This window comes from Bolinopsis microptera, chromosome 5 (genome assembly GCF_026151205.1).
Source record: "Bolinopsis microptera isolate Bmic1 chromosome 5, MBARI_Bmic_1.0, whole genome shotgun sequence".
Lineage (NCBI taxonomy): Eukaryota > Metazoa > Ctenophora > Tentaculata > Lobata > Bolinopsidae > Bolinopsis > Bolinopsis microptera.
Window position 1 is genome coordinate 21206425 of NC_087076.1, and position 12326 is coordinate 21218750.

The 12326-nt window shown below is 36.9% G+C and overlaps 3 protein-coding genes across 5 annotated transcripts in view; 2 read left to right on the plus strand and 1 right to left on the minus strand.

Moving 5' to 3' along the window:
* The window catches only part of LOC134814772 (stromal membrane-associated protein 2-like), a 90601-nt gene that overhangs the window by 13664 nt on the left and 64611 nt on the right, over window positions 1-12326 (plus strand). The gene's annotated exons all lie outside the window — the stretch shown is intronic.
* The window catches only part of LOC134814776 (serine/threonine-protein kinase 33-like), a 59444-nt gene that overhangs the window by 2299 nt on the left and 44819 nt on the right, over window positions 1-12326 (plus strand). The window lies entirely within an intron of this gene.
* Window positions 462-7067, minus strand: LOC134814712 (uncharacterized). Its single transcript, XM_063822894.1, has 7 exons — window positions 7001-7067; window positions 3736-4167; window positions 2845-2940; window positions 2540-2683; window positions 1586-1681; window positions 1199-1329; window positions 462-470 (listed from the first exon to the last, which is right to left on the minus strand). The coding sequence occupies exons 1-7, from the start codon at window positions 7065-7067 to the stop codon at window positions 462-464; spliced, it is 975 nt and encodes a 324-aa protein (XP_063678964.1).

Consider the following 12326-nt stretch of genomic DNA (forward strand, 5'->3'; position numbering starts at 1 on the left):
CATGTAATCTCTGGTAATCAACACGGTTCATGTTCAAAATGTAAAATTTGGTCACAGTTAAACTGGAAAATAATTAAGATGCTTTAATTTTGTCTTTGCCTTATGATGAGTTATACTTTAGTTTACTTTTACACATTTGCTCACATCACTCACAGTCAGCCACTCTGACATGGTTAACATTTAACAACAACCTTCCTTGTGTTGTTGGTTAATCATATGATCGGGATATAAATACCTCATTTCATTTCATAATAGCAATGTGTTTTAAACAGCAATTGAATTTTAGGAATTCAGCACAATAGAAGTGTTGCAGTATATGACGAAAAAAAAACAAACACTTTAAGTGGACATTTTTCTTACTAACCTTAAATTCTCATAAATTAATTGGAGGTGATATTCTCTCTCTTTCTTCCTGTTCATCTCTATTCTGTCGACATTCGTATAGACTTTATACATCATCGTCATTGTTCCTGGGGTTGTTAATTATTAACTTGAGATAGGAGTAGATTATCGTTAGACCTTATGAAGATCTTCTGGTTTTTGTTATTTGAAATGGATATCACCAGATTTGCGGTTAGTATCTAATATTTGCTAGACTATATCATCAAGGGTTTATGTTTGAGCTGGATTCTACGTACATCTCACGATTGTATTAAGTGTTTTCGTTTAAATTGAATATATTTATGAAACAAAGTGTTTTACTATGTTATAATGAAAATGCATTCTTTGTTAAATTTTTGAATTTAAATTGATTTTACATTTTATTTTGCTTTGTCAAATGCTGTTGTGTTGGGATCTCAGAACAGGTTACCTCGATAACTTTTCTGGGGACTTATGGGTACTGGGTTTCTGCTGTCATACTTTTCCATCCGGAAACTCAAACACACATTTTCTTATTTGGATATCTAAGTTAGATTGCAGTATCATCTGAGCTATTTGTCATAGCCCATCAACTGTAAGATTAAATTAAATCAGTTTTCTATAGTAATATAACCATTAACCAACTCTCCCCCTTACGACATTATTTTACCCCCTTTCGTCAGTTATGCTGATACTACCCTGGTTGTACGAAGAGTTTAGTTATCCTTTTGTAGTGATGATTATGGTCATTTAGCATATCCGCCTCTACAATACCTGTATTTACACACTCGGGTTCATTAAAATCGAAAATAAATTCCGTTCCTGAGGTGCAGGTCACCTCGCTGCTCCCTTTATGGAGAGCTCTGGAGTCAACACAATTCACTTCCACCACGGTTCCTGGGACTACTGGGAACTGTGTTGTTGTTCTGATCGCAGTTCTCCACTCAGGCTTCAGTCCCGTACAGCTCACTGTCGATATGTCATATTAAATCACGTTAAATTGATTAATAAGGGTTATTTTGACGGTTTCCTGTGTTTTCTTCCGCAGTTCCGCGATTTAGTTTTCCTGTCCCAACCCGAACCCTTTCAAGCAACCTCAAATATAACTATACTATCGTTTGCTCGGTGGTCCAAGTCTCAAATACTGTATACAATTTACCATTCTGTAGCGCAGTTAAATTAAATTTAAAACATAACAATAATATAAAATTTAAAGTTATCTTACCACAGGCAGTTTTGTTAGTGTTTGGTTTCCATCCAGCGTCGCATGTCTCACAGCTTGTCATAGCATCATTCCGATATGTTCCTTCCCCACACGGCTCTGGAATTATAACGTTATATATTATTACAACTGGTAAATCGTTGTGGAAGATAAGGAAATCGTTATTATATAAGTACACTTCAGATGTGTTAAATCAAATTAGATTTAAAACAATAGGTGAATAATTAAATATCCACACAACCACGGTTTTTTGATAGAATTATTACCACCCAGACTCTTACGGTTCTTGTCTTTTCTTACCACAAATTTGCCTTCTTGATTCTAAGCCCTATCTGGCGCCTTATCCTGATCCCGTCTTAACCCTTAGCCTATCTTTGCCCATCTATATAATATAGATATAATCATCTCAGCTCTATTTAGAAGTTATTGTGAGTACCAATATCCTCGGTTTTCATTCTATAATTGCACAGTTATTTCAAATTTAAAACACAGCAATAATATTAAATATAAGCTTCAAAGTTATCTTACCACAGGCTGTTTTGTCAGAGTTTGGTGTCAATCCAGCGTCACATGTCTCACAGCTTGTCATAGCATCATTCCGATATGTTCCTTCTACACACGGCTCTACAATTATAACGTTAAAAATGGCAAATCGTTGTGGAAGATAAGAAAATCGTTATTATATAAGTACACTTCATATGTGTTACAATTACATAAGATTTAAAACAATAGGTAAAAAATTAAATATCCACACAACCACGGTTTTTGTTAGAATTATTACCACCCAAACTCTCACGGTTCTTGTCTTTTCGTACCACAAATTTGCCTTCTTGATTCTAAGCCCAATCTGGCGCCTTATCCTTATCCCGTCTAGTCTTAACCCTTATCCTATCTTTGCCCATCTATAATCTATATAGATATAATCATCTCAGCTCGGTTCTTGTTAACAATTCTTACCACATTTTGTTCTCCCTGAGTTTCGTTCCTGGCCAAGTTCACAAGTTGTACACAAGGCTGCTCCTTCTGAACTGATCGTGTTATCAAGGCATTCTTCACATGTGTTCATTTCAATGTTCTTGTAGCTTCCAGCTGGACATAGCTCTGAAGAATTAGGAAATCTTTAAGCAGCAATTCGTTTGAACTACCTTATTTAGAAGTTATTGTGAGTACCAATATCCTCAGTTTTCATTCTATTATAGCACAGTCAATTCAAATTTAAAACACAACAATAATATTAAATATAAGCTTTAAAGTTATCTTACCACAGGCTGTTTTGTCAGAGTTTAGGGTCAATCCAGCGTCACATGTCTCACAGTTTGTCATAGCATCATTCCGATATGTTCCTTCTGCACACGGCCCTGGAATTAATAACGTTAAAACTGGCAAATCGTAGTGGTAGATAAGAAAATCGTTATTGTATAACTATTTAAGTACAGTTCAGATGCGTTACAATAACATTAGATTTAAAACAATATGTGAAAAATTAAATATCCACATATTCCACGATTTTTCGAGGAAATTATTGCCACCCAGACTCTTACGGTTCTTGTAATTTTCACCACAAATTTTCCTTCTTGGTTCTAAGCCCAATACTAATTTAAATTGCTATCAGTCATTAGGATTAAAACTAAAAATTCGGCTCATCAACAAACTATATGGCACAATCCACATATTGTGTAAACTCTGCAAAATAAATATTGAACCAAAAAAGTTTTGAGTTTGTTTGGTAAAATACCTTACTGCTTATGTTCAAGATATTTTGTAAAAACATCAGTTTTCAATTGATAATTGTTTCAACCTTAATAGCTGAAAATGGCTTGTCTCCATGATGTCTACTACAAAATATGCAATATTTCTAAATCATAGTTAGCTATTTTGCAATCTGAAAGAATATGATTTCATTTCATTCGGAGAACAGTAAATGATAAAATGATGACCACTTTATTAAGTTATACATAACAATATGTACTAACTATTTACTATCCTATATCCCATATCCTATACTATATGCGTTTATGTTAAACAACTAAATAACATACTTAAAATTTAGACAGAAAACACGTAATCACGAGCTTACGAGAGAATCATCAAGTTGTCTTATTTTTAAATTAAAGTTATTGTTTGTTAAACCAAAGCTTGTTGTTATTAGTCACCTGGTCCGTAGTAATCAGATGCTGAGTCAGAGGAAAAGAACTTTATCTTTGTCACGTCTCTGTTCCAGTACGTGCTCCAACTACTGTCACTACACGTTGCTTGAGAGATCAGTATGTTGAGCACCTCTACCTCGTTACAGTGTATCACTAGTCTAACACCTGCAGTTCTGGTTAGAGTGATACGCCACACCTTGTCAGTAGGAGAGGGGGGATTAACATGGAGGTTCATGTAGGGTGTGTTGCAGTAGCCGAGGTTGTATTGTGGAGTAGAGTCGAAGTAGAGCTGGACTAATCCTGCATAATCTATTATAGAAGAGTAGAAGCGCACTTTCACCGCTTCGCCACTCCTCAGCCCACTATTAGTTTTAATTTCTAAAGGTGTCGACTCAAGATCCCACTCTATTTGCACCTCACGTTCGACTGGTAACCAACCTGTTAATTGTATGTTTAATTCATGACTACTGATCAGCAACGATTAATGAATATCATGAATTTAAAGAAGAGGTGTTCTAGCAAAATTGTAAAGGAAATGTATGAATGTCGCCCATAGTTTATTCTCAGAATTTAAGGACCCGACCATACTATGACTGTTGTCACCATGACTGTTGTCACCCGAGCGTGCTAAATCACTCTACAGTCAACCTTCGAGATTGTTCTAAAAGGGCCCCCGATGGTTGTAACCAACTTAAATCGATGTATTTTCGAAAGCTGATTCCGAATCACCCCCATGACATAGGGTTAAAATGCTCTCCTGACGAGATATTGGCGAAAAACTGTATCGATCACGTGATATGACCGTATAAGGAAGTTAGTCTAATTTCTCGTTAGGGTTAGGGTTTCAGCATATGTTTTTGTTAAGGATTGGGTTAGGGTTAGGGTAGGGATCAGATTAGAGGGTTAGGGTACCGAAAACTCGTTCAGAACCAGCTAAAGAATGGGTTAAAAAAGTCACGTGACACTCGAGTGTAGAGTGATTAATCATCATCCGTTGTCACCATGACTGTTGTCATGGTGCGGTCAGATGTAATGACCATATGTACGTAGTGTGTTTATAGGGCGTGCCAAGGATACGTCAAAAGTCGAACCTAGCTGATAATCCGTGCCTGAAGTGACTGCAGGCACAGTCTATTGATTCAGTACTCGTGCCAACTGTTATGGATAACGTGACGTCACGATTACCTAATAAGGTCAATATTTTGCGTGATATGGACATTTGCAGTGCAGAGTGCAAAGATAGTACTATAGTACAGAAACATCCGTCTAAAAAATCAATCTACTGACAGAATTAGAAAAAGCTTCCAAAGGATTTATGACGTTTTTAGGTTCAATTTTAAGTTTCATTCGGGTGGCCAACTTTTCCTAAATTGTCGACGTGTCTTAAGGCCACTTTTTGCCACTTTTACCACTTTTTACCTCCTTTCTTGTTTGTCAAATATCTTCAGCTGTGAACATCGTAGAAGGATACGAATTAATAGAGGGTTATTATCATATCGACGAGAAAAACTTTTGTAAGACAAATGTTCATGTCAGACAATTAGATAATTGGATAGTTACTAATTACCAAAATTCATAAACATTTTTATTGGCTCAAAATGATCGGAATTTCTTGAAACACACAGGTAGTTTTTGAAAAAACTTTCGAAAATTTAAAATTTTTTTCCGCCAAAAGTTTTTTCGAATAGAAGTTCTAATGAAAGCATCAAACCATGGTTTGGTGGCCGAACTGCATCCGACCGAATTGGTCCCCACTGGGAACCGAATTGGTCCCCACTGGGAATCGAACCCCAGTCGTCCGTGTGGGAAGTAAATGTATTAAAACCACTAAACCACCAGGCCGACGTGACAGCACTCACTTTTTACTATTTTCATTCCAATTATCATAGTATGTTTAGAGATCGAGCCTAAAATCTTGACAAATAGCACAGTGTGTTAAGAGGCCGTGCCTGTACTCGTGACAACAGTCATAGTATGGCTCTTACTTCCTTTTCCCATAGGTAGTATACAAATTTGCGAAATTTGTGACTAAAATTATGGTATTACCAAAATGTTTGTAACCAAATTTATTGTGAACCAAATTTATTGATCTTAAGGTATACTTTTATGCGATACATCGCATAAATATCATTATGGTAAACTTTTAATCAGTATATTATGTAATCATTTGATTTAACCTGTTATCCGGTTTGCAGGAACCATGTAATTCAAATTTTTCCCGCTAACTTCATTTCCCGATTACTTCGCTGCCTGTTAGGTGCCTTGCCGTCGCTCGATAGGCAGCAGTATTTATGCGACCAGATCTGTAAAAAATTTTCTTACAACGACATATTATGCTATCTTTTATAATCCAATATTTTAGATCTTTACACCTTGTTGTATTTGCGGAGGATCAAAGCATACAGACTGTTACTGGTTACAATGCTAAAAAACAGCAAACTTTTTTCCCTAGAGCGTTAATTGTATTGACGGAGGTCACTAGTATCAAGATCTTAGTTTTAAGTTATATTTAAACAAAACACTTATTTAACAATAGATGTATCTCCAATCAGATATAGATAATGTAACTACACAAGCCACAGCACTTAAGTCTATGATATGTAGGCTGAGACATCTAGAAAATGCCGTTTTGAGTATAAGTTGTTAACTCAGAGTCAGACCCCTGTTTGTTTCAGCTGTTAGATTTAGCATGAAGCAAAGAGAGGAGTGAATTTCCGAGAATTAAACAATTTGAACTTATTGTAGTGACACCAGATGGATATTTAATGTTATCATTTAGGTCTTGATTCTTTTCTGTTTGATCCCTGTCACCCTGTGGTCAATTCAAAGATAATACTTTCAACACTCGCACTTCTACTGGATAAACTTCACCTCATTGGACACACTATCTACTTATCTACAGCTCTTATCCCGACGTACACAAGTATCAGCCCGAAAGCAGCTCAAAAGGATTTCTACTGAGTTTGATTAATGTAGTAAACTTAAATTCGTTACAATTTGCAGGCCGTGAATTGATGGGGAAAACGAGCGACCGATTTCATTCCCGGTATCATTTTGTATAAATTTGAGAAAAAAAAGGAGATCCGGTCGATGGTCCAATCTACCCAATTTTTGGTTTTGGTGAAACATATTTAATACTATACTATCTCATTTCACCGGGTACAATTGTGGTATATTTCTATTTTCTATAACGATAAATTATTGATATGTTTTTGATCAATGATAAGTAAAATAGCAGCTCATGCATGCACATGTCACGTACCTAGCTTACCACAGAGAGATAGCGAGATGATTTGTAGGAATATTAACTTCGTTTGAAGATTCCGCATGTCTGCCATTCTACATTGTTAGAAAGATCGATGTTTAACTTTAAACTAATTAACTCGCCAGAGTGCTATCACGTGAATTAAATGAATTTGTGGATTTGCAGCCGAACGAAACGGTTTTATAAACCCTAATCCTATCCACTTCCAGTAGGCATGACCCCGAAGCTGATCACTATAACCGTAATTCGTGTTTTACAAGCCTGTCGTGTGACGGGTGACCAAAACAATTTTTGCCGATTACTTCTTGGGCAAGCGTTTCAACCCTATACATTTATAGCAGCCCTATATATTTAAAGCAGGTAATTCGGAATCAGCGTCCAAAATACATCGAACGAAGCTTATACTATTGACATTTATATTTGTTTGGAGAGGCGAATCATACACAGTTTATTGACATTTTACATACTTTCATGGCCGGGCTCTTTCCTAAACGTTTCAAATATCATCGGCGAGTGATAACTAGCAGAAAGCCCATGCTCTACACCATTCTGCCCTCCTCTAAAGACTAAATAATCGGGTCTACAATCACCATCTTGCGATTAATTTTGCGATTAAATAATTTTAATCTTATACCTTTCTAGATGCAAACATCATATTTATGATACTAGAAAACCCGTGGTCACAGGGAGGAAGCTAATAGTATTTTTTGTCAGTAAGTTTAAATCGAATCAAAAAATATCCTACTCAACCGAAGATACAGCCGATTAAAATGTTGCTCGCACTAAACACAACGTAATATCAACAAAACCGATAAAAATGCCGTTTTAACAATCTTTGCACGTGCACGTGCGTGTAGCAACCCTCGTTACCCTGGTTACTATGCAACCTTTTGCTTTTTACCTAATTTGCACGTGGGTGGTCGTACAGACATTGTACAAACAAAGATAATTCTCTGAATTATTATATGACTAGAAAACCCGTGGTCACAGGGAGGAAGCTAATAGTATTCTTTGTTGGTAAGTTTAAATGGCGTCAAAAAATATTCTACACATGAACCGAAGATACAGCCAATTAAAATGTTGCTCGTACTAAACACAGCGTAATATCAACAAAACTGATCAAAATGACTTTAAAACAATCATTGCACGTGCACGTGCGTGTAATAATCCTAGTTACCATGGTATTGGTAACTACGCAACTTCCTATTTCTCGTCTGATTTGCACATGGGCGGTCGTACAAACGGCAAACAAAGATAATTCTCTGAATTATAAGTAAGACTAGAAAACCCGTGGTCACTGGGAGGAAGCCAATAGTATTTTTTGTTGGTAAGTTTAAATTGCGTCAAAAAATATACTACACGACTGAAGATACAGCCAATTAAAATGTTGCTCGTACTAAACACAGCGTAATATCAACAAAACCGATCAAAATGACGTTAAAACAATCATTGCACGTGCACGTGCGTGTAATAACCCTCGTTACTATGGTTACTATTTAACTTCCTATTTCTCGCCTAATTTGCACGTGGGCGGTGAGCGGTCGTACAGTGTACATACAGAATAATTCTCTGAATTATAGTAGAGATATAGAGGCAACAAAAAGTTGCATTCAAAAGAAAAAACGGTTCGGCTCTATCACAAATTTCATCTTGCATCTTAGGGCATTAGGGGGGCGCCAAAATCATTGATGTTAAGTACGCCGAAAAACCGGTCTAAATTCTAAGAGTAAGACATACGTGAAATACGGCATATTTTGCAGCTTTAGAAAAAAAGTTTGATGTTAAATTTTGTCCGAATACGCTCGTATGCCGTACGTTTATAAAATAAGCTATGTACTTAACATCCTTGGCCAAATTGTCGTTTGAATGTGGGATAATTTTGAAAAACTTAACTGAAGTACTAGCAAAACTGCGCGTTTTGCTCTAGAAACACACTTTTTAGAGATTTTTACAGGCGTATCCTCTAAAATCACCTGATTTGTTCAATTTTAGGGAGGGGCGCCAAAAGGGAGAAGGCATCAACAGGGGGCGCTTTTTCGGCGCCAACAGGCAACGTTACACCACTGATTCAAGTGCGACCTATTCCTGTAATTTAGTATATTGTGTCATGTTAAGTAAGGACAAATAAGACCGTCATGACTTTGCAACGTGGCTATGGATGGTATTCAATGTGATCTTTTGCATTTTGCAGCGAGGTAGTGCAGTTGGGAAAAAGAGAAAACACATTATATTACAAATGTTTTGAATTGGCTTGCATAAAAATTGAAGACTGACAGTTCATAAAAACCATACTCAATGCCAAATTCCAATGAGTGGTAAAGCTTCTAGAATTTTCTATTACAAAACAGAGCGACCAGACGACCTGTGGGCCTTATGGCTTTATGGCATCATCCTGCTCGCTGCGTCTTTGGTGTTCGTTACCAAAATCAGTTGTTATCGATTTTACCCGAGAGAAAACGTCCGCGGTAAATTTAGATTTCCAGAGAGCGGGAGTTAAAACCAAACGTCAGGCACAACTCTAACTCTCTAAGAGAACTCTGGCCGGGCATTGGGAGAGGGACAAATCTTAATATGCTAAACTAATGGTAAGCACCCATCAAACTAGGATAAACTATATGGTCATCCACATGGGATTCCTTGTCCAAACGTTGACCGTTTAGAGCTGATTTGCATTGCCAACTTGGGATTTTTTCCGAAAGTGGTTGGTTTCGGGTCAAGGCATTGGGAGAGCAAAGAGGGACATATCTTAATATGCTAAACTAATGGTAAGCACCCATTAAAATAGCTAAATAGGATAAACTATGCTCATCCACATATGATTCCTTGTCTAAACGTTGACCGTTTAGAACTGATTTACATTGCCAACTTGGAGGGTCTATGACAATAGTGAAACGACATTGGGGGTCACGACGCGTGATACAAGGCATTGGGAGAGCAGAGAGGGACAAATCTTAATATGCTAAACTAATGGTAAGCACCCATTAAAATAGAATAAACTATGCTCATCCACATCACAGGCGGAGCAAAGTGCAAAGAAACTGCCACAAACTGCTACAAAAGTACAAACTGCTACAAACTGGCACTAACTGGCACAAACTGCTACTAACGGCGCGCGAATGCGTGGGCGCGATTGCAGCAGTTTATAGTAGCAGTTTGTGGCAGTTAGTGCCAGTTTGTAGCCTAGTTAGTAGCAGTTTGTAGCAGTTTGTGGCAGTTTGTTTGCACTTTGCTCCTCCTGTTGTGACATGGGACTCCTTGTCTAACGGACGGTTAACTTTAAGAGCTGCTTTACTAAGAAACTTGGTACCTTGAATTGTTGAAGTTGTGGAATTGCTGGCCCAGTCTACAAAAAAATACATGATGTGAACCGCGACGAATCGTGTTCGCAAGATCACTTCGAAATAAGTGACGTGAACCGACCCGACGAATCACATAATGATCCATAAGAAGGATAGGATGTGACCTGAACTTGGAAATAAGTCAGGATATTTTGTCGCAGTAGAGTACGCTACCTGGATCGTAGTGCGACACGTACCCTAGTGCGACAGAGGGTGTTTTTGTCGGACTTCGCACTAGAGTACGTGTCGCACTAGAGTACGTGTCGCACTACAGTACGATTACCGTCCAGTTATGAGGGTTATTTTTTATTGTTGATTGGGACTGGCCAAAAAGTGCTAACCAATGTTAACGGAATAAAAATTTAATGCACAATAATTATGTGAGTTGTGAAATTTCTGAAATCCTAGTCCTACTCCTACACACCTAATATTATGTATTCATTATCTTTTCTTAATCTTATTATAATTGTAAGAAAAGATAATGAAAAAATGATAATATACCTACAATTCTACGTGCTTATTGTCACAAAATCTTAATTTCTCTTTTAAAGTAAAAGAAAATAATCTGAGCATTAAGATTCTATAAATGAGCCAGTTAGTGAAGACAGGAAAGGTGTGCAATGGGAGAGCCAAGCTTGCAAGATTCGTCGAATTATTATATGTTATACTTATAGGTACTCATTTTTTGTCATTTCCTTGTAGCCCAATGCGATTGTTTAACTTTAACTTTAAGTTTATGAAGAATTATGTAATTACAGATAGTGTCATTTCCTTGTAGCCCAATGCTAATGTTTAACTTTAAGATTTATGAAGACTTATGTAATTACAGAGAGTAGCAGAGAAGTTTTGCGTGTGGCTCGAAAACACAATTTTTAGACCAAAAATTAGTTTTTAGCAATTTTAAACGGGAAAAACGTCCGCGGTAAATCTAGATTTGCAGAAATCAGGAGTTAAAGCCAAAGGTGAGGCACAACTCTAAAATAACTCCGGCCAGTTCTGGGTCCTGGCATAACATAGGTTGAGAGACGTCATAAGACAATCTTGATATGCTAAAATGAATGTAATGGTAAGTGCCAATTAAATCAGGATAAACTCTGTTTATTAACATGAGACTCCATGTTGACAGTTTAGAGCTTATGTACTAAGCAACGTAATACCGTGAATTATTGAAGTGGTGGAATTGTTGGTTGCAGCCTGCTCGACGCAGATTACTGAACTAAAACCTTGACCGGAGGATAATGATGTCCTTTAAAAAATAAAAGCTGTGCGGAGAATTGCAGGTAAATCTATAAGTTTATAAAACACATTACGCAGACACGCACAAGGATTACATTTTAATTTCCCGCGTCGAGTGCGAAGAACGAGGGATTGTTATGAAAATAACGCTGACTTGCTTTAGCACGAGGGGTTATTTTAACATAACTTTAAGCGTGCAGGCGTTTTGTGTTATAAACTCTTCCGGGATGTTGCTAAGTGCTAGGGCTAATTCGTTTTAATATTTACTTTAAATTCTAGCTAAATTAAAATATGATCAGTATGGATTAAGAAATGGAATTGGGACGTATATCATTATCACAGTGTTGGCAAGCATGATCACCGTCGCCCTTATAGTTATACTCACTATACTATTTACCCCTATACTATTATACCCCTTTTACTGTTTTCAGGCATTAAGACTCACCGAAAGAAGTTCAGCAGGCATATCTTAAGTTTAAAACATTCTAATCCAATTTCAAAGATGACAGGAATAAGAAATAATTATTTGGGGGTTTTTAAGAAAATTTGCGCAAAATACGCGCCAGCACTGTTATACGAAATTCGGTAAAAAACTCAAAATCGCCATATTCAGATGCCTTAAAAACCACGTTAAAATTGAGTTAGAGATCTGAAACATTTTTCTAAACTTCAAACAAGTTTTCAAGTTTCAGGAGTATCGGGAAGTGGGTTTTCTGGAACCCCTGTTTTACAATAAATTGTCGTGAAGTATATCTATA

Coding starts and splice junctions, on each gene's coding strand:
- LOC134814712 (XM_063822894.1), bottom strand. CDS start 7,067: ATGGCAGACATGCGGAATCTTCAAACGAAGTTAATATTCCTACAAATC. Junction 2,941..3,735: donor ATCTGATTACTACGGACCAG/GTGACTAATAAC, acceptor TATTAATTCCAG/GGCCGTGTGCAGAAGGAACA. Junction 2,684..2,844: donor CTCTGACAAAACAGCCTGTG/GTAAGATAACTT, acceptor CTAATTCTTCAG/AGCTATGTCCAGCTGGAAGC.